Source organism: Chionomys nivalis, chromosome 15 (assembly GCF_950005125.1).
Source record: "Chionomys nivalis chromosome 15, mChiNiv1.1, whole genome shotgun sequence".
NCBI lineage: Eukaryota > Metazoa > Chordata > Mammalia > Rodentia > Cricetidae > Chionomys > Chionomys nivalis.
In genome coordinates this window covers 52,784,845-52,807,700 of record NC_080100.1, presented here as the reverse complement: position 1 = coordinate 52,807,700, position 22,856 = coordinate 52,784,845, and the positions used below count along the sequence as shown (strand labels likewise).

Sequence of the window (22,856 nt, the reverse complement as noted above, 5' to 3'; positions counted from 1 at the left end):
ACAGTCTGAAAGAGGCTGTGTCCCTTGCCAATTGTAGTAACCTGTCTTCTCTGGCTTAGGAGCCCCAGTTTCAAGCACCCATGACCCTGTCTCTAAGTGGGTTGTTCACGCCAGGAGGCCTGTGCTCTAGCCCTTTCTTTAGAGCCTATGGATCCAGTTGAAAAGAAATCATAATAATATTTTTTAAATGGATCTGGCTTCACTTTTACTGTTTTCTGCTTAAATTAGGAAAAGAGCAAGAATGTCTGACTCCTGAGTCATCACATCCTTGAACACTTAAGTGGAACACAGAGGGTGCAGGGCGCACATGTGTGCAGATGTGGGAGAGCAGTGTTCTGAACTAGCAAAAGTGCAGTCGTGCAGAATCAGAGGGAAGAGTGGAAGCTCCAGAGCGAAGGTCTCAGTATTGAGAGGAGTCATGCCAGAGCAATCCGAATCTTCCCAGGTGAGCATTGTAGGCTACAGTAGACCTTCCTAATGTGACGACTGTGTTTGCTTTGTATTTTCAAAGTTCAAGATGAACATGGGAAGAATATCACCATATGTGTGCCTGACTTCGGCCAAGACCTGCGTAGAGATGAAAACATGGTGACCTGGCTGGGCACCTTTCTCTTGATTGTGTGCATCGCGTATTCATGGTAAGTTCTAGGGGTACTGAAGTTCTGCTTACAGGCTTTAATGTTACAGGGAAAAGGTTGTTTCAGCCCCTGTCCATAAGAGAAAAATAGCCACAAGTGACAGAGCACTGTTGCTGTGTGGCCTCCTACGTGAAATCTGTGTACTCTTTACTACATTATATGGGGCAAATTAAATAGAAGCAATGCTTTGTTTAAAAGATGATTGAAGATTAATTGCTGTGGCATCCTTGAAGAGTAAAACACATAGTGAGGAAGACGAAAACATAGTATATGCCAGAATATTCTGGCAAAACTCTGATTCAAGGGAAATAGCATTTTGTTTTATTATCGGTGGAGAGAAAGTCTGGTTGTTCTATGCGTGATGGAGTAAAGACAGAAGTGTCCCTCCTCTCCTGTGCTGAGACCATCAGTGCTATGAAGCTGGCCAGGCAGCATCTCCCAGGGTCTGTGAGAAACATGTAATGGAGGCAGGGTGTTTCCCATCCCTTGTCAAGGAGCCTCTACTGTAAAATTACTTGAGAGGTTGCTGGAGAGAAAGGTCAAGAACAGAAGTAAGTGGTACATACTATTCTGGGTATGCACTTCACTGGTAATGAAGCTTCCTTTCGGTGGGAGCCTTTTCAGAGTGAGGTTTTACTTCAGCATGTTTTGTGTTTGGTTTCCATGTGTAAGAAACTCAGCTTGTCATGGGCACATTATAATTTTCCTCTTGCTGAAGCTGAACAATCCTGGTGGTGACAGCCTGGGTGAAGAAAATGTCTGAGCACATTGACACACTCTCTACAGATCCTCTGAGAGAAAGCGGCCAGCAAGGATCTGCACACTGCAGAATGTGTTTGCTCAGAACTGTGACCAGCCAAAAATGCTTGGATGTATGCCATGTAGTTAAAGCGATGGTTCTCTAACCAGCACTGACCCACAATCTGCCTGTGCTACGCGACAGTCTTTTCCTTATGTCTGAGGGAGCCCTTCTGACATTTACTTCCGTCCGTTGTCTACCTAGTGCCTGCTACACTGAAGCAGATAGGGCTGAGGCTGGGGAGATGGCCCAGTCAGTAAAGGGAAGGCCACGCAAGCATGAGGATCTAAGTTCACATTCGCATCTCCAGTTCATGACCCACACTGCTAGCCTGGTGCTGGGAATGTGGGCAGATGGATCCTGACTTGCTGGCCAGGCAGTCCAGTCAGTGAGCTCCAGGTTCAGTGAGGAACCCTGCCTCAAAGAATAAGGTACCCAGGATGTGCTGGTCTCTACATGTACACACAGACATATACAAAATTAAACAACGAGGGAATTCAAGTCTTTTTACATTTCTGGTGAGCCCATACCTGATGCAACCACTTTTCCTACTGGCTGTGTGTTGGCTAGTTGTTTGTCAAAGCCAAAGTAATCTTGGGAAAAGAGCTTTAACTGAAAAAATGTGACCCCATTGGGTTGGCCTGTGGGAAAGCCTGGGTGCATTTTCTTGATTAAGGATTGATGTGGGAGGGTCCTGCCCTCTGGAGGTGATCCCACCTCTGTGCAGGTGGTTGTTTTAGAAAGCAGACCAAGCAAGCCATGAGGAGCTAGTCAGCAGCAGTCCTCCATGGTCTCTGCTGCAGCTCCTGCCTTGAATTCTGGTCCTGACTTCCCTCAGTGATGGGCTCTGATCTCAGAGTGTAAGATGAAATAAACCCTTTTCTCCCCAAGTTGCTTTATGTTATGGTGTTTATCACAGCAAGCAGCAGAAAGAAAGCCAGCGTGTGAGAGTGTTGGTGAGCAGGGCTGGTGTGGTGGTCCAGCGTGTGAGAGTGTTGGTGAGCAGGGCTGGTGTGGTGGCCAGCGTGTGAGAGTGTTGGTGAGCAGGGCTGGCGTGGTGGTCCAGCGTGTGAGAGTGTTGGTGAGCAGGGCTGGTGTGGTGGTCCAGCATGTGAGAGTGTTGGTGAGCAGGGCTGGCGTGGTGGCCAGCGTGTGAGAGTGTTGGTGAGCAGGGCTGGTGTGGTGGTCCAGCATGTGAGAGTGTTGGTGAGCAGGGCTGGCGTGGTGGCCAGCGTGTGAGAGTGTTGGTGAGCAGGGCTGGCGTGGTGGTCCAGCGTGTGAGAGTGTTGGTGAGCAGGGCTGGTGTGGTGGTCCAGCATGTGAGAGTGTTGGTGAGCAGGGCTGGCGTGGTGGCCAGCGTGTGAGAGTGTTGGTGAGCAGGGCTGGCGTGGCGGCCAGCAGGTTCACATGGACTGTTCCCCCAGAGTGCCTCCATTCAATAACTTGGCAGCTAAGAGCTGTAGTAACTCCAGCTCTAGGGGACCTGACGTCCTCTTCTGGGCTCTAGGACATTGCACATACATGCTGTACAGAGAGACATGGGAACAAAACATTCAAACACATTTAATAAAAAATGAACAAAAATCTCAAGAATATCGGTAGGACAAGAGAGAATTAGGTTACTAAACTGCTTATAACTGATTCTCTTTTACAAAATATCAAGTCCAGTTGTGTTTATAAACATTCCCAGGAAGAGGGCTTGGAGAGTCTCGGTGGTTAAGCGCACTTGATGCTCTTCCCGAGGATACAGGTCTAGTTCCCAGCACTCATGGCAGCTTCCAGTCCCCTCGGACTAGTTCCAGTTCAGATGCACTTTCCACTCTGGCCACCAGGCACACATGTGGTGCACAGACATAATTGTAGGTAAAACGCTCATACTCATAAATATCTAAAAACAAAACAAATTTAAAAAAAAAACAGAAACTCACAGGAAGAGACAGATTAAACCTGTGGTCGTAGTAGCATTAGAGACAAGTGTTTTCCTTTATTTTAGTTTTTTTTGTGTTTCAGTTTGTGTTTATTTGTAGTGAAATAGATTTCTTTTTATCTGTTTTGATATTACCAGAAGGAATTGTAAGGGTACTTAACAGAATAAAATACTGTGTTTTTTTGAAGGTTAGTCAGTGTCTAATAAAGCTGGGATGGGGAAGTGATTGTTCCTAGGCTAGCCCAGAGGTGTAGCTTTGTTTTGACCGTCCGTGGAAAGAGCAGAGTCCTCCTGGGTACACTGCACAGATTGACAGTTGGGGCGACTCACAGTATGAAATTTTTCCCCACTCACATTTCCCCCCTGCTTCTCCAGTTGTCAAGACTCACTTTTACAACTGGGTATGTTGGCGTGTGACTGTAATCCCAGCTAATATAGGAGGCTGAGACAGGAGGATTACAAGTTTGAGGCTAACCTCAGCAATTTAGCAAAACCCAGTTTTGTTTTGTTTTTTAAGTCACTTTTAGGACTGGGAGTATGGCTCAGTGGCAGAAACATTTGTATAAACATAGACACACACACACAAACACAAACACACACCAATAAGATGGATTCAAGTCCATTTCCCATGGGGGTGTAATGATCCCACGACATAGCATATTAATTCTTAACTCTCAGTCTTTGCAAGGATCTGGGTTTGAAACCACCCCCATTACTTTTAATTTGGGGCTTAAGTGGAAGTGAATCTGCCTGCCGTTCCATATGTATAAATCCTAGATTTATTCCCTAGCACTGTAGCAACAAGAAAAACCAGAAAGATCACTTTTGAGCTAGAGAGTCTCTGAGAATTGAGCTGTCACAGTGGAGGTGGCAGAGGGTAGTTTGATGTTCCCCAAAGATGTCAATTTTCAAAGCTGACAGCTGCTATTTATCGTGTTTAAATGCCAGCAACAAACGTTGGTATTAGTGCTGGTAATTAAACCGCAGAACTATAGGAGCCTGGAATGAAGACACAGCGCAGCAGCATGCAGGGGATGCTTCCATCTCACTGGGCGCTGTGCGAACACTCTCAGCACTTGGCTCAGTTTCCTGTAGGTCTGGAGATCAGATGCTTGCTGTAGTCACCACTGCAGCGCCAGGAGTCAGCTTATAGGATGTTATAAACAAATGGGTTAGCTTCTAGGTCAAGGGGACTGAACTCAGACTTCACAGGGCCTTGAAGAAAGGCCATGCTGCTAAGGGAAGGCACCAGTGCCACTGGGGGTTTTCAACTATTTCCAGAGTTTACACTGATGAAGAATGGGGGTTTGGAGGATGCTCTCATTGAGGCCACACTGTCTGGATAGAAGCTGTTATTTGAACATGATTATAGGGAAAGTTAAATTCTTGGTGGAAATTATATAGGCTAGAACACTAGGTAGTGTGCAGATTAAAAGAAAAGAAAGAAGAAATTAAAGAAGTGTTCAGTGTAAGACCCAGGATTGTCTGGGGTTACATTTTGGTCTTAGAAATTATGGCCTGCTTACCTCGTCTGTGGTCTCTGGGGGATCCTTGTTTCACTGCCAAATACTTCCTTAGGTACTGTGTCTGCCCAGGTCCTATTGCCAGGCTCTTCCTAAGAATTTGCTCTATGTTATCTTGTCCAAACCTTGCTTCCTGGGCCATGTTCTCTCTAGAGTCTCTGCCTGGTGCCAAGGAGTTACCTGTGTGGAGAATCACCCCAGCCAGGGCTCCAGGATGACTGTCACCATGGCCCTTTTGCCAGGGTTCCCTCAGTTTACTCGGTTAGTCCCCACTTCCTGAAGTCCAGCTTCCACTGGACACAACTGGAAAGTCCTTAATGTTGTCCTTGGTCTTCAGATTCAGAATGCTGTTTTGTTATGTTCAGCTAAAGTTCTCAGCCTGGGGAGGATCCTGGAGTCCTTTGTATGTGTAAAGAATGGAGTATCATCTGTAACTCTGCCTCAGCTTTATGAGCCATTGGCTTGAGCCTCCTTTGCTAGATTATGTGAAGAGATTGGTAGTTATATAATAGATAGATAGATAGATAGATAGATAGATAGATAGATAGACAGACAGACAGACAGACAGACAGACAGATAGTATTACTACTTTTTTATCACCACTACAAAACACCTGACCAAAAAAATCGTGAGGGAGGAAAGATCTAGTTTGGCTCCTGATTTCCGAATGTTCTGGCTTGCTTTCTATTACTGTTAATAGATAATATGGCCGTGCTGCCTAGATGGAGAGTCATCTGGGGAGAGGGAACCTCAACTGAAAAAATGTCCCCACCAGACTGGTCTGGGGCGAGCCTGTCGTGCATTTTCTTGATTGGTAATGATATGGGAGGGCCCAGCTTACTGTGGGCAGAACCACCCCTGCGCAGGCAAATGAGAAAGCCAAGAAAGAGGCGGCAAGCAGCCGCCCTCCATGGCCTCTGCATGTGCTGTTGCCTGCAGGCTCCTGCCCTGTCTGAGTGTACTGTGATGAGGAACTGTAAGCCGAAGTAAACCCTTTCCTGCTGAAGTTGCTTTTGGTTTCGTGTTTTATCACAGCAATGGAAACATAAGACAGTGACCAAATGCATGGAGAAAGGGGTTTATTTTACCTACACCTTATAATCCACCGTAAATGGCAGGATCTCAAGGAAGGATCCTGGGGGCAGAAACCGAAACAGAGGCCGTGGACTAACGCTGCTTACGGACTTGATCTTCAGCCTACTTTCTTGTACCACCCAGACCCAGTTGCCCAGGATGGCACCACCCACAATGGGCTGGGCCCTCTTATATTAATCAGCTAAGCTTTGAGAACTAATGGCCTTTCCAGCCCAAAGTTCCAAATGCTTCACCCCTATCCCTAGGAAAAACATGGTCAGGTCTGTCACAGCAATAGCCCACTCTTTTGGTATACTTTCTGTTATAGTTGCTTTCTATGGATGTGACAGAAACCACCCCAGCGATGGCCTGGGATGGTATTGCTAAGGTGGGTCCTGAGCTGGGTGACCTGCACAGTTAGACTATTAGGAAGCATTAGTGTTGTAAAGTGGTCCTTAGTTATTCTCATGTTAGTTGTGCTTAAGAGAAAAAAAAATAACCCGTTAGTATTTAAGCCATCTAGGAAAATGCCCACTAAATATAAAAGTAGGGAAGCTAAGACTCTATATTAAGAGCTAAGCAACTTCCTGGTTGTTCACAGCAGCCTAGCACGCCATGTGGAAGAAGGTTGGTATTGATGTTCTGGTAAAGAAGGCTGACTTCAGCTGAGAAAAATGGCAAATTGCAGAGGAGTGTTATTTCTGTTTGTTCTGGGCCCACCACTCTGATTTAAGAAGGAAGGAATGGTTGTGGTTTGTTTTTTAATTTCCAAAATCTTGCCACTGCCTCAGCAGCTAGCCAGAACTCTTCATGGCTGTGCACCAGGAGCACGGGGTAGCCTTCCCAGGCTCCCATGGAATGCTGGTCTTTGGTAGCCACGAATCAGTGATTGCAGCACCATGCAAACGTCATAGGCTTGTCAGCTAGAGTCTGGGCAGAGGCCTGGGCATGTCCTCGGCCGGTCTGTCAGTTTCCTAGAGTGAGTAGAGCTCTGGGGTCTCTAATAATAAAGTCTGGAATTTTCCTGGGATTTTCTGGGACCCACGGGACCTCGGCACTCTCCGGCATGAACTGCAGCAGATACTCAGGAGGCATGCGCACTGTGAGCTGTTCTGACAATATGGCAGAGTTTGGAGTATTGCGATGGCTTCTCGTGAGGAGGGAAGGAAGGCAATATTTTGGTGAATGTGTCAATGATTATAAGGAACTTGGGTTTTTGTGGATGGGATCCAGAGACCCTAAGCAAGCTATGCTGCGTTAACTATTTTCTCAATAGTGAAAAATCACATCACTCGGTACTGCTGTCCATCTTTCCACCCTTGTTCCACTCCAGGGTAGAGTGGTTGGCATCTGTGGTCCCATCACTCAAGAGGTTGCAGCAGGAGGATTTCTATAAGCCCCAGGGTAGTATGGACTGCATAGTGAGTTTCAAACCAGCAAGGACTGCATAGTAAGACTGTGCCTCAAAATACAGAAATAAAATTAATTGGCTGGGGAAATAGCTACCTGAGTTCAAATTCCTAAAGCCAGACGCAGCATGTGTCTGTAAACCTAGTGCTTCTCCAATGAGATGGGGAGTGGGGGAAGATGGGAGAATTTCGAGAAGCTCAACAAGAGACCTGGAACAACATGAGACCTTGTCTCAAAGTGTGACGGGTAAGGACTTACACCCAAGATGTCCTGTGACCTTGACATGCACACAGCGACACACACATCACACACAGACACAGATGGGAAGGGGAGGGAGAGAGAATATTCTAGGCTTTAAGAGCTTGCATAACCATTGTTTTCATTAATTTTCAAGAAGTTTTGTTTTGGTTTTGTTGTTTGTTGAGTCAGGATTTCTCTGTGTAACAACCCTGGCTGTGCTGGAACTCTGTAGATCAGGCTGACCTCAAACTCATAGAGATCTACCTGCCTCTGTCTCCCAAGAACCAGCATTAAAGGCGTGCGCCACCACGGCCTAGCAATTTTCAAGAGTTTTATGGAAAAGGCTCATACTGCAGCTGTATCTTCTCTGCATATAGGAAGACACCGTCCCTAGGGCTGATCTGGGTGTAAGGAGTTTTAGACAGAGAAGCCAAGCCTTTCCTGGTTTAGTGCTGTGAATGAGGTGGCAAAGGTCCTTGAATCAAAAGTTTTGTCTTTCTGAAACTTTTATTCCAAAGAATTTATAAAATGAAGTGTTTATTACAATATTCCAAAGACTCTTCTTTGGTTTTCAGTTGACAACGTGAGACACTGATGTCACACTAAAATTAAAATTTGGGTTTCCCTGCCGAAACGTCCTGCTGTACTAAAGCATACTTGGCATGCAGCAGTCGGAAGTGCACTGGGAAGGTTTGTCTTGAGTCAGGAAGTAGAGTGGAGGCATGGAGGGACTGGCTCCCAGAGGACCTCTTTGCTAGGGGTCTATCGCTTCTCTGCAGTTCATTGATCTCTGTTCTCCTCGGGCAAGAGACTGAGAGCAAACACACAAGCCCCTGCCGCCTCCTGGGGTTGGTTTGGTGACACGAATCTTGATTGCTGCCTGTCTCCTAGGAGCCGCCTAGCTTCCTGAGCAGTGGCAGTCACCCTCTGTCCTTGTAAGCTTGGTTCTGTGTGAGAAAGGGTAGCTCCATTCTCATGGAGGAGCCCCTAGCACTCAGAACAGGGTTTGCCGCATACAGCACTCAGGGCCTTCAGGAATTATCAAAATAAGTTCATAAAGTCAGGCTAGATGCTGAGCGTCTCAGTTTGCATAAAGTGCTTCCATGCTCTTATGTGAGGACAAGTGGACAGTTTTACCTTTGAAGGCAGTTCTACATATCATTTTACCTCTTCATGTGGAGGGAAGGCCGGGAACGTTTGGCGGCAGGGTCTACTGTCTGGTCTCAGATTCACTGTGTGGTCAAGGAGGACCTTGAATTGAAGGCCAGATCTTCAAGCCACTCCCTCAAGTCTGGGGTTACAGGTCTGTATGATCTCACCCAGTTTATGTGGTGCTGGGAACTGAACCCACAAATTCGAGCATGCTATGCAAGCACTCTGCTAACTGAGCTGCATCGCCTGGATTTAAAGGGGGAAAAAAGCAAAAATAAAAATACAGGCCAGTAATTCCTCTAACAAACTTCGGAGGGCAAGTGTCGCCCTGCTGCCCTTCGCTCTTCTCTCGCCTCCCCTGGGTCCTCCCGAGACTGTGATCTCTAAGTGAGACTCACACTCACCAGAGAGAGAGAGAGGTGAAATTACAAAGTGATTCTAGCATTTGAGCAAGGAGCAGCAGGACCCACGCTGAATACCAAGATAGAAGGCCAGAGATATCAGCAAACTTGTGTCTGGTGAAATGATCTAATACTGTGGACATAAAAAGATCATTGTAGAATAAGCCAACAAGCTTGGATAACAAATGGAATATCACAGTAGCTTGTGTTCCTCCCTCCGTGTCTGGTGCGGGGTTGGTTCCAGGAGTGCCCTCTTCCCCCAGATACCAAATCAAGTTGCTTGCATATAAAATGGTGTAAGTATTATTTTTACGAAAGATCTGCATACATCCTTCATATATTAGGTTGTCTCTAGATGGCATGTCTGGTACAGTGTAAATTATGTAAGATATCATTACTGAGGAAGTAAGAGCGGGGGAGGAAGATGCACTCATGTTCAGCACATCCTTTTCAGACATGCCCTTGCCCCCCAGATAGCTTTATGGAAAGTTAAACCCCCAGATGGAGACAAGGGAGGTAGATGTGCTTGCACGAAGGCACCAGAGCTGTGGGCACAGTGAGCCTCAGCCAGGCAGCGCCCCCTCCATTCCACATGACAGCTTCTCACTGTGCTCTCTGACTTTTCTTCCTAGTTTGACATCAACCACGAGGTCGAGCTCGGACGCTCTGCAGAGGCGATATGGAGCTCCTGAACTGGAAGTAAGTTCCTCCCTCCCTTCCCCTGCTCCTGCTCAGGTCCCCTTCGCAGGACAACCTTTGTGCGCTAGTGTCTTTTTTTTTTTAATCAATTTTGTCAGGCAGTGGTGGTGTTTACCTTTAATACTAGCACCCAGGAGGCAGAGGACTCTTGAGTTTTAGTCCAGGCTGGTCTACAGATCAAGGTCCAGGACAGCCATGGATACACAGAGAAACCCTGTCTCGAAAAACCAAAACAAACAAACAAACAAAAACCAACCAAACTAAAGAGCAAAATTTTTGTACAGTATATTCTGTCCATGGTTTCTCCTCCCTGTCTCTTCCCAGAGCCCACCCCCATCCATCCAACTCCGTTCTTCTTTCTCCCTCCTTAGAAAACAACAGGCCAATTGAAAAGCAAAGCAAAACAAAACAAAGCAAACAGGGGAAATACAAAAAGCACAAGAAACACTTAAACACATACTCAAAGAGAGAGACACACACACAGGCTCACGTACATGTACATATACACATACTCAGAGACACACATGCACACACACGTGTGCTCAAACAGACACATACACATAAAGCCCATACAAACATAAAATCAAAAACCATAACAGTTAAGCAAAAGACAAGCAAGGTAGAAAATGCCCAAGCAAAGCATTATGAGCCAGCACATCTCCAAAGATATGACTGAGTTTGTTTCGTGTTGACCATCTACTGCAGGGCATGGGACCTGCCCTTGATATACTTTCTAGAGCCAGTAAGAAAACTCAGTTTTACTTTGCATTGTGCTGGGTTTTTTTTTTTTTTTTTTTTGCATTCATGGTTCTATTTTCGGTCTGAAAAAGAATAAGATTTTTGTATAGAAAAAGCACTATTGTCCTGTGTATCAAAATGAAAGAATTCTTAAATTTTCCATTACCAGTGTTGGCCTCTTGCCCGTTACCCTGGCACCCACCCCCGGTCTGAGCAGAAGCTTGTTCAGCTCCTCCTTGTTTACTCTCTTTGGTTGTAACAGGATACAGATGTTCTTTTTGTTTTAAACCACTTACCTGTCTGACACCCATCGGTATTCTCCATGGAGAGCATAGCCGTGCAGTTCTGTATGAAGACAGAGGAGGCAGGGAGGGAACTACACGTGCCCTGCAAACACTGACAACTCAGTTGTGCACCAGTGCCTTCACATGTGTGTCCATCAGCAAAGACCTCAGAACTGTAAACACACCAATGAGGCCATTCACAGCATGTCGATGGGAGGACGGAGCCAGCAGCCAACCATCAGTCAACAAAGCCCTGTTATTTTCTTTTCTGTGCAGAAAGTTTTTATCTGGAGCTCTTGAACCATAAACCATAGTCAGAAGACTCAAACTTGCAGGGTAGTTAAGACAAGACAGCCTTGACCCCAGGATTGGTAAGGACCTGGCAGTCCAGTGATTGGCTAAGCTGTTTAGCACTGGCCAGGTGCTGTTCTGAGCTTTCCGTGTGTCATTTAAGTCCTCACAAAAGCCCAGTGAGGGGCTGTTCTTCGCATTTTACAGAAAAGAGATTTCCATTTTCCAGGATGTGGCCCAGGGTAAATGTTCTTGACAGCACATTGCATAGGAGCACAGCTGCTGTCCCTGGTCTCTGCTGCTGGCCTTGCCTGGCATCTGGCCACTGGCTCCATTTGAATAGCGCTTACTGGGCACTTTGCTCTGCAGCTGGCTGTCTGGGATGATGCCCCTTCCAGTGCCTGACCTGGAGATAGGGAGCCATAATGAGGACCTGTTACTCCGCCAGTGTCTTTCACCAGCTTCTGTCACTGTGCTGGGTTGAATAGGTCGCTGCTGTCCCTTACAGAGCAGAACGTCCTTCAGAAGCCTTTGCTCCTTTGTTCTCACACTGACTGGGTGGCCACCTGCTGAGGGCTGGGTGTCGTGGTGTCAATGTCCCCATTGTGTGCCGTTCAAGCTCAAACAGCAGCAAGTCCCAGGTTAGATTTAAGAGAGAATGTTGTTCTTTTCCTTTGGGAGGGAAGCTGCCCACCATTTTTCTCTGAGCAGGTGGGCTCATGCTCCCACAAAGAGTTGCCTGGAATATACCTTCGAAAAAACAAGCTGGTATTTTCTGTGGTAACTTAAGCTTCAAGAGAAACAGGACCTCAGCATGACTAAAGTGAGCCACTGCTGCTGGAGAATTGTAGACCGCCTCACACGCCCAAGTCTTGAGGAGTTGAGAGGGAGCAAGGGCAAGGCTTGACCTTGAGTGGGAACAAGGGGGATGAAAGGCTGACGCTCTGGTTTCTGTAGTTCAGCTGTCTTCCACTAGAGACAGCAAGGGCCCTGGCTTCCCAGGCAGTCTTGGCATGTTCTCTGTGCTTCTTACTCTGTTTATCAGTCTTTCTGTGATTATGTAATAAAGCTTAGATAATTTCATTTCTTTTTCTTTGAGCTTCTTGTTCTGAACAAGTAAGAAAAAGGATATAAAATTCAAATTGTTCTGAAAAAGCTAGTGTCCCGGCTATTTGTATCTGCAGTCCGCTCAGCAGTCTGATTTGTTTATTTTTATTGTTTTGTTTCTATTTTTATAAAAAAAAAATGATCTCACTACATAACACAGGCTGGCCTGGACCTTGCTGTGTAGCCCAAGCTGGTTTGAATCTGCTGTGCCACCCAGACTAGCCTAGAGTTCACTACGTTGCTCAATCCAGCCTTGAACTTGGGATTCTTCTGCCTCCTCAGTGCTGGGTCAGGAGCAGCAGCCCTGCTCTTCAGCTTTCTCCCATTCCCATGCCACACTCTTTAGCTTCGGCCCCCTGAATACCACATGCCGGCTGTTATTGTGAATCACAGATCCCAAGGTCTCCATTCTGCATGTATCCCAGCTCTGTCATGAAACTAGATTGCTGGCTTCCTGTTTCACCTGCCCCATTTCAGCATCTTCAGCTGGGATCCCAGTCCCAGCCCCAAGGCAGGAGCGGAATTGATGGGTAGCAGCAGAATGAGCCACTAGGAAGTATGAGACAAGTAAGGTCCTCGGCTTGTTTGTTGTATATTTCAGCCATCCAGAAGGAGAAACTGAGGCAGAGTGGCTCAAGTGGGTAATTTATTAGGGGTCAGCACATGTACAAGAGAGGAAGGGAGAGGAAGGTGACAGAATTAGACAGAGTATAAATTAAGTTAAAGGACAGTATAAGCTGGATTAGCCCCAGGGCATGTTCCCAAACATGTGGTGCCTCAGAGTGTCCTAGCTGGCCTGTTAGCTGGGCCTTTATATGCCTTCCATGATCAGTTCTTCCATGGAGGATGCCCAGAAAGGGCTGCTACAGGACAAAGCAGTTCTGCAGCAGAAGCTATGCCTAAAGGAGCTGGTACACAGGCTTTGCTCCCGGGGTACCTAGCTAGGACATCCCCATGCCCAGGAAGGTATTCCCTCTTACTGTACCCAGTATATCATGAGACAGATGCTTAGCCAAACCTTTTGAGATGCCAGCATGTGTTTCTGATAGCAGCTTTGTCATGTGAGCAGCCTTCGGTGCTAGTGGACACGAATACAGGCGTCTGACTCCATTGCCTTTGTTCTCACAGGTAGCCCGGTGCTGTTTTTGCTTTGGCCCAGATGGAGAGGGTAAGTGCGGCATTTCTCATCTATGCCTGACCGTGGCATTGCAGACCAGGATTTCTCTCTGTAAGCATCTGCAATTCGGGCACTATGTTGGTACCTAAACCACACTTCATCCAAAGCTGGTTCACTGTTTATATACTTCTTACGTCTTCCTCAAGGGCTGCTGCACTTTGTTTTGTTGGCAGCTGGCAGGGAAATTGCTGTGGATTGTTGTTCATGTCTAATTTAAGTAAGAGTTAGAAAAAAGTACAATATGTGTACTTTTCTTTTAAAGGAATGATAAGAAAATATCAAGAGGTCCCTACACTTCCTTTGGGTCCCATTTCTTTTCATCTACTTGCTTTTCTTCATAGAAGGGAAAGTCCTGGGGGCTTGAAAGCTCATGGGTTACCCTCGTGCTAAACTCCTAATAGTCTCTCTGTCTTTAAGAGCTCTTTCTTCTGCCTTACTAAATTAACGTATTTGCTGACTTGTCTAGTGAAGGGATTTCCTAGGGTGACGGAGGTACAGGTGGAGTTTGTACTGTTTCCACTTAGCAGCACCTAGGACGGAAAGGTACAAGCAGGAGCTGCTATAGCGCTCCCCCTAGGGCTCACCGTTGCCCTTGGCACCCTTTGTCATCTGCAGACACTGGAGAGCAGCAGAATGTCAAGGAGGGCCCCCGGGTCATCTATGACGAGAAGAAAGGCACAGTCTACAGCTACTCCTATTTCCACTTTGTCTTCTTGCTGGCTTCCCTCTACGTGATGATGACCTTGACCAGCTGGTTCCAGTGAGTGTCCCATTTGAATGCCTTAAAGCCAAGCTCAGAGTAAATATATCTGTCGAGTTAAATAGTTGTCTGAGAAGCAACCAAACCAAACCAAACAAACGAACCCCAAGTTCAGTGTGGTTCTCAAAGTGTGGAGTCCAGCTCTTGTCCAGCTCTCACTGCGCTCACAGCCTTTGTAACCACTCTTCCTGGTGGGACAGTATCTTTCCTGCACCCACTGCTCACTGCAGTTAGGAAGTAGCAGGTGCTGGGAGTGCTCAGAGGCAGAGCATGACCTCCGTGTGAGAGGCCTTGCGTCCCATCTCTGTACCGGGAAAGAAAGCACACAAGATGGGAAGGGCTAATTCCACTTGGCAAGTCTGGAGAACCGTAGTGAACAGATGAAAGGTTGTCTTAAGAAAGATTAATATAGTGGGGTTTTCCCTACTTCAAAATACGTATGTTTTATTATTTCCAGTTTGTAATTTGCCCATGCCTAATGGATCTGATTCCTACATGGAGATTTATACTTTTTGTACAGACCCAGGCTTCTGCTTGCATCCGTGTGTTTGTTAATAGGTGTTGTGTGGCTCTGATGTGCCGTACTGATGTGAGCACCAGAGATTATAGTCTAGTAGGAGACAGACCGTGACCCAAACTCATGCAGTGTGTCAGATAGTGGTGGGGACTGGGGAGTGGGATTCCGTGGACCAGGAGTCACAGTCTAGAACCTAGGGTAAGAAAACACTTCCTGGAGGACATTCTTCCTGAGGGCGGGGTGGACTTTGATATTTCTGAGTGATCATTTGAAAACTCCTGGAGGAATTTTTGACTTGGAACATCTGAGAAAGGAGAAGCTAGTGAGAAACCAGAGCTCTCCTTCCATCTTGCTCGGAATGTAAAATGAAGCCTGTAGCAAGCTTTCTTGTTGGGCTATCTTTAGATTGCCTGCCCCCAAATAAAGACATAGAGACTTACTATTAATTATGAAAGTTTGCCCTGTAGCTTAGTCTTCTCGCTAATTAGTTTTTATAACTCAGATTAATCTGTTTTTATTCATCTTTGTTACCTCTGCTCAGTACCATATGTCTGACTTCTTCAGAGTTTCACTGGCTTGTCCCCGCCTCTCTCCTTTCCAGAGTCCTCTCTGTCCCTAGAAGTCCTGAGTACCCTCTTCCTGCCTAGCTGTTTTCCATTCAACTCTTCACTAAGCCAACCACAGCAATATGTCTTCACACAGTGTACAAATATCCCACAACAGAAGCCACATTTGAAAATACAGTTTGGCAATAGTTTGAAAAATAGTTTGGCGGTTCTTTGCATGGTTCAACAAAGATCATAGTATAATCCAGCAATTTCCCTCCTAAGATCTAAGACAAAAAGGAAAAAACACCAAAAAATTATAGGCAAATGCTCGTGTCATAGTAATTCATAACAACACAGAGGTCTGGGATAGCTCAAATGTCTATACCTGATGAGATAACAGTGTGCTGTTCTCAAACAATGTGATACTGTGTATCAATAAAAAGAGTGACATACAGTTGAGTATCCCCAACCCAGAAATCCAGTATCTTCTCAAATCTAACATGACATGGGAGGGGTCCCATTTCCAATTTTGCACTTGCTCAACATGATTTACATTCATGTAAATATCCCAGGGTGAAAAACTCTAAAATCTGGTCCTAGGCATCTCAGATAAAGACTCAGTCAGTGCTGATACATGGTATAACACCAAGAACTTTGGAAACAATTCTGCTACATTTAAAAAGCCAATTATAAGAGACCACATGACTGCATTTACATGAATTGGCTTAGAAAGGGCAAATCCTACTGACAGGAAATAGTTAACGAACGCAGGTAATGGGGGACAGTGGGAATGGGGGCCAGCTAAGGGATACAGGATGTCTGGGGAGATGGCGATGTTCTCAAACTGATTGTAGCAATGACTCTACAAGCCTGTGAGTCTTTGAAAAGTCATCAAATGATACATTTAAAATGTATATGAGTTACAACCTCATTAATTGCTAAGAAAGTTGGCGGCTGCTTAAGGCAGGAAGTGCCTAGCAGAGGAGCTCTCTTCCGCTCTCACCACACCTGTGTCCCTTCCTCAACAGTTATGAAAATGCCACCATTGAGACCTTCTTCACTGGGAGCTGGTCCACCTTCTGGGTCAAGATGGCCTCCTGCTGGATGTGTGTGATACTGTACCTGTGGACCCTGGTGGCCCCTCTTTGCTGTCCCTCCAGGCAGTTCTCGGTGTGAGGATGCCCGAGTGCCCCTTGGCTCAGCAGGCGTGCGCCCCACTCTGGAGGGCTGCCCTTTGAGCATGTGCATCAGGGATGTGAGCAGCAGCTGATGCCCTGTGAAAAGCTGATGCTCTCTGGCTATCTTCCCCGGGTCTGACAATACTCTCAAAAACAAGCAAAGTCTCCCAGTCAGCTCCTCAGTCTGACCTGCCGGAATTGAAATCTTCAGCCAAGCCGATAGGTGCAGTTAGTTTTTTACGCTGTCCCCTACATGGTAGCTAAAGTTCTGTTGCTGTTTTTTCTTGTGTTTTAACCAGAATAGAACTCGGGACACAGCATCCATCACAGGGATGAAAATGGCCTTGTATAGCCTGTCATTCTCATACTTGGTATAAAGAAGCAAAAACAAAACCCCTGAGGCCCTAGCCCTCAGGTGGGTCTTGACCTCTGTCACTCACGTTTGCCTCCTGAAGCCCTCATGGCTCCCTGTTTGTAGAGGACAAGAGGAAGGTCCTCCACCCTCAGACTATGGCCCTGTGTCCCTGCCGCAGCATTTTCCTGTGAGGTCCTGATGCTGGGAGTTAGGGCCTTTCCCCTCTGCCCTTGGCAGAGGTTCTTCATTCTTTTTGGGGTAATCTTTGTAATAATGTGAAAAGCACAAGTTGATCTCACCTCCACTGAATTGTCCACCATTTTATGCCTACCCGGTCTGAGTCTGCAATAACTGTGGCTCTTATTTATGGTGGTGTTCATGTGATTGTAGTCAATGTTATTTTCTTTGTCTGAGCAGCAGAGGGTTTCAGCTCTTACTTGTTATTAACAGAAATGCTTTAAGGATCTTAACAGAAACACTGCTTCTTGGCTGCAGCTCGTCACACCCTTCTCAGAGTGTTATGGGCAACCCCCACCCATCCTCCTCTACCACCAGGCCTTCCTCACTTGCAGTATGCCCCAGTGTTAGCATCGTGGCTTCCTTGAAGTAGAAGGGCTGGGGTGAGGAGCTTCAGCAGAGCTGAACAGGCAGAGCTAGACAGGCTGTGGAAGTGAGGAACTGGACTGAGATGCAGAGGTAGGTGGCTGAGGGCATGTCCGAGGATTCCATCCACAGACACTTCCCAGATACACTCTTGGAAAGTAGTGCTCACAGGTATGCGTTTTCAGTGTGGATGTTCGTAGTCTAGGAGATTCCCCAGTGCCAAGTCTGCCGAAGACGCTGGTGGAGGCATATTCTGCTTTCGTGTGGAGTAGAGATACTCTCTAGACCTCTCAGAAGGGCTCAGTCTAGCTGTTCTTTTCTGTGCCTATCTGAACAAGTCAGGCAAAATTGGTACCCACCTAAGCCTGGTTCCCATGTGCCAAGACGTGGATTCTTGTTTCTCCTCACTCCTGTGTCCACCTACTAAAGTGCCATGGGAAAATAATAGGGGAGGGTTCGCTGAAGAACTTGCCTGGTTGACAGTGTTTGAGATCTAGTCTTAAAGGGCACACAAATAAGGATGCCTTCCTTGTTTGTAAACGTCATCCTAATTCCTTGTATACGTCAAGGACTCTTTAAGCTCAGCAGTTAAAATACACTTGAAAATCACAAACGATATAGCTACACACTAACTCTAAACAAGTCTAGTGAATCCCATGGGAATGGGAGCCCCATCATCGGGGACCAGTTCAGAAAGTGGACAGTGTGAGCCAGCTCCATGGCAGCAGCCTGAAGGACCCATCCTGTGAGAAGAAGCAGAGGGGAACTGAGGTAGGGATGGAGCAGTGATGTTTTCCTCCTGCTAAGGTCTGTCTTCTCTGTTGAGTCTGACGACTGGGTCTGAGTTTTGAACTGGCCCTCATAGCGGATCAAGGTCAAGCTGACAAAGCCACACACTCCTAGGCTGGTCTTTGTCAGGCTCCTTTCTTCTGCAGAGAACAGCTCGGGGAGACACAGGACAGTGCCAGCGGCAGCTCCCTGTGGCTTCTCCGTCAACTGACCAGGACCCACTTATTTTCCAGCTGCCCAAGTGGTGGTGGGGTGCGTGCCTTCCCCTTCAGAAGCTAGGTCTCCCACGAGAAGGGTTGGTCACGCCCATCTTTACTCTCAGCTGCTAGGGTTCGGCTGATGGTCAGAAGTGAGATGGCTACATTTGAGTTTTGTGGGCTTCCTAGTAAGATAGACATTAAGAATTAAACCTTTAATCTCAGCAGTGAGTTCCTAGGCCAGCTAGACCCTGTCTCAAAATGGCAAGTCGACACTCGTGATCAGAAACTACTCAGGTGGTAGTCCATGTGTGGGTTTAAGGCCCCTGTTAAAGCTTTTTACACTTGAGAAACTGGAAAGTGTGCCAATTGCTTCGAATTAACAATGGCAGTGTTACCTTGCCTTATCCATCAGTAACTTTTAAAGGTAGTTTAAGAGTTTTGCTTCTTGCCATGCTCACAGGACCATAAAACTCCATGCCTGGAAGCTGCGGATCTGACCCTCTAGTGTGGCAGACCTGGCAGCAGAGCGCTAGAACCTGTATGTGTTTCCCTCCCTCTTGTTCTTATGAGTAAAACACTTGAGCCAGGAGGGCAGTCTTGCTTAGACACGACGCCTGGTTGGAGACTAGAGACTGTCCCATGTTCACCCTTAGAAAGCCTGCCAATCATTGCCGAGTCAAGCTTTTGTACTGCAGGGTAGCTGCTCCAGGCTTCTTGGGAAGTCAGCAGATGAGTTGTTTTCCAGAGGTTTGGGGAAGTTTTATATCTGGGTAACTGTGGTGGGGAAGGAGTTGGAGGGAGTGTGGGGTATTGAGACTTTGGGGTTCTGATTCCCGTAAGGAATGGCCAGCAGGAGTTTCCACATGACGGCAATGTTTCCAGTTTCACGGATGACGTCACTGTAGTCTTAATTGCCCCTTCCCAAACTGTCACCCTCTGCCTTTTTCAGGTGATGTACTTATTTAAGTTTTGCCAGATGGCCCATCATTGGTGCTTCACGTTTTTCTGGAAGGGAGCTCCAGAGCCTATATTTAAATTTACTGGGCTTTTCTTCTTCTCTTGTCTTTCTGAGCAGGATCTTGTTTTGGTGTACCGGCGTGAATACCAATGCCTACCATTTATACTCAGAGATGAGACTGAATGCCCAGAAAGGATGCTGGGCCCTCCTCCTTCATCAGAGATGAGGTTGGCACCTGGGCCTAGAATCTGAAGGGGTTTTTTTTGTAACTTAACTAGTAAACATTTTCATTTCTTACAGAGATGGGCTATCTAGTGTCGTGGTAACATCAGCAGACAAGAGAGCTGATCATAAGGTCTTTAGCTCGCTCTTCTTATGTTGTCCATCAGTGAATCATTCAGAGACAGTTATTTTGAAAGGCCAAGATACTTGACTTTTACCAAAGAGGTGTATTTGATTTTGTTTTAGTTGGGGAAGGGCAGGTAAATCAGGAATGCATTTGCCCAAAAAGACTTTGGCATAAGTGTAACCACATTCTCGTTAGCAAAATGATGGAAGAACTCTTTAAGGTAATCCTTTGGGAGAAAGGCTCCTGGGAAACTCTCTCAGGTAAAGAAAGATTACAGCAGATGAGTAATATATGTCTTGAGAGCTATTTATAAAAATTTTAAGAGGATCATTTTGTCTTCATTTATTAAAGATTTAAACATTTTTTTACTTTGCAAAGAAAAAATACAAAAACTTTTATAGTCATATCTGTTAATTTTTTAAAAAGATTTTTTGGAAACAATTAGCTGTAGCCAAATTTTGTGGTTACTTTTTTTCTATATTGGAGTTTGAATGCGATTTGTATGGTAAGTCTACTGTTGGTTTATAAAGTTTGTGACATGGTTAGATTTTGCTACCTTTTAAAATTGCTGTTTTCCGCCACAACGCCAATTATGGATTTGTACCTGTTTTTTTTTTTTTTTTAATGCTATTTTTTCTATGAACTACCTGAAATTGACTGGCCTTTTCCTATGTAAAAAAAAAACTCAAACTTGTTAACTCTGTACTTTAATAAAATTTAAACCTGAAAACCATGTTGTTTGTTTTCTTTCTACTAGACACATGACTAAAGCCTCCAGTTAGCCTGTGGCAGAGTTTGTGCCTTTACATGTCAATCAAGGATCAAACATCTTGACAACTATGCTGATAGTTTATACTTAACAAATGAAATGGATTATTTATGGTATCCAATATAAGGCCTTGAACTATAAATAGAATTGTAGATGGAGTTTCTCTGTCCCACCAGCATCTCCCAAATAACCACACAGAGACTTAATATTAATTATAAATGTTCAGTCGATAGCTTAGACTTATTACTAACTAGCTCTTAAAACTTAAATTAACCCACATTTTATCTGTGTTCTACCACATGGCAGTACCTTTTCTCAGTATAGCATGTACATCTGCTTCCTCTTCATCTTGCTCAGGACTCCTCAGACTCCACCTTTCTTCCCAGCATCCTCCTAGTCTGGCTCTCCCACCCAGTCTCTTCCTGTCCAGATATAGACCAGTCAGTTCTTTACTAACCAGTGTGAGTAATGCATATTTACAGTATGCCAAGACTGTTGCACAGCATAGACCTGCTAAAGGAAGCTAATTAACATGTATTACTTATTTCTTATGGTAAGGACACATATATTCCCCCCTTGTAGCAATTTTAAATACACTGTTAAGTGCAGTCACCATGTTTTACAACATTTCTCTTGGACTTCTTATTCTTAGGTGAAATTCTGAGTTCTCTAACATGATCCCAAAGTCCTTGGTAACCACAGCTTTATGGTCTGTGTCTGAGTTTACCTTGCTTGTTGCTTGTGTTTCAGGTGCTAGAGATTGAACACAGGGTCTCATGCAGGGTAGGCAGGTACCGTAGAACTGAATTCCAGCTCCAGCCACCCTGTCTCACTCTAGCCTGCTATTATTAAAATTCCTTCTTTGAAGATCATAAACACCTTTCCCTTCTCCTAAGGTCCCAGCCACAAACAGGCATGATCCTGTCAAAGTTCACTCTAGGTAAACTATTTATTAGGCTTCAGAGAGCATTGGGAGTGGTGATATATATATATATATATATATATATATATATATATATATATATATATATGAGAGAGAGGGAGGGAGGGAGGGAGGGAGGGAGGGAGGGAGGGAGGGAGGGAGGGAGGGAGGGGTATAGGTGCTTCCTCCAACAAAGATGGGGCCCTCTTCCTCCAGTCGTCTACCTGCAGAGCCTACTCCCCACGCCAGGGCCACATGAAATTAAGGTGGAGTGTCTGGATAGTCAGATAAGGGTCCTGTGACCCTCTCCATTCCTCTGTGACAAGGAGTAGACAGTCAACAAGCCCTGCTCAAATGATCTTTTTGCAAGGGGTGCCACTGAACTGCCCAAGATGGTGGTTGTTTGGGCTGGGCCTGATTTGTATGCCTCCACCGCCACTATTTTATGTACCAAGGTTCTGCAAGTTCTTTCAGGTAGTGTATATTGCAGGAGTCCCTTTATGTTAAAGGCTGGATAGCATTCTGCTGCATGTATGCCTCATACTCTGTGTATTTTGTCAGCAAAGGAGAGTAGCAAGATCATCTTGTAAAACACACACAAAATAAACATCTAAATTTCCAAAAGCCAGATGTGGTAGAATCTACTTTTAATCTCAGCACCTGGCAGGCAAGACAAGTAGATTCATGAGTTTGAGACCAGCCTGGTCTACATAGTGAATTCCAGGCTACATAGCGAGACCTTGTCTCAATAAACAAAACCAAAAGAAAAAAGTACAATAGAGAGTCATAATAAATATAAAAACCAGCGGTTTGCCCCAGGCACCGAGGAGAAAACATGGGCCCACTCAGCGCATTTGTGGTACAGGATAGTCAGGCACTATTATGGTGGGTAAATGTACGTTGTGGTATGGGAAAGAGAGCGAGAGAGACAGACTGGTCCGTGTCCCGTAGAGAGAGGCATATCTGATGTGGCACTCGGAGGCCATGGTAATGTCTGGGCCTGGGCTGCTGCGAAGACCAATGTCTTCGGGTTGGTCTGGGTTGATGTCCTGACGGCTACTGTTATCGCTGAAGGCTTAGAGGATGCCCCCCCACCCCAGCCGCTGCCCACACAGAATTGGCCCCACCCTTCACTGGCTGTAACCCTGGGAAGAACTGGTCCTGCCCCTCACCAGTGCAGCACCCAGGAGAGTGGCCCCTGCACCTTGCCTGGGCAACACAGTAGAGCTGGCTGTCTCTGATGATATAGGTGTGGGCCAGCCTGCCCTGGGGGCATAAAAGCAGGCGAACCACCAGTCCTACCCCTTGCTCCTTGTTGCGCAGGGTGAAGTAGCAGGGGCAAGGCCGCAGCTGCAGAGCTCACCCTGGTGATGAGGATGGGGGAGAGCTGGTGGGCTGACCGATCCACCAACTACCCAGGCCCAGAATCAAGGCTGAGTTGGCCCACC

The 22,856-nt window shown here is 46.1% G+C and overlaps 1 protein-coding gene across 1 annotated transcript in view; it reads left to right on the top strand.

The window, feature by feature from the left end:
- The window catches only part of Serinc5 (serine incorporator 5), a 99,475-nt gene extending 79,034 nt beyond the window's left edge, over positions 1-20,441 (top strand). The window contains exons 8-12 of the mRNA XM_057789716.1: positions 512-638; positions 9,797-9,863; positions 13,412-13,451; positions 14,076-14,220; positions 16,314-20,441. Coding sequence (XP_057645699.1) covers positions 512-638; positions 9,797-9,863; positions 13,412-13,451; positions 14,076-14,220; positions 16,314-16,461 — 527 coding nt within the window. The 3' untranslated portion in view covers positions 16,462-20,441. The remainder of the gene's footprint in view (positions 1-511; positions 639-9,796; positions 9,864-13,411; positions 13,452-14,075; positions 14,221-16,313) is intronic.
- Positions 20,442-22,856: the final 2,415 nt, after the last annotated feature.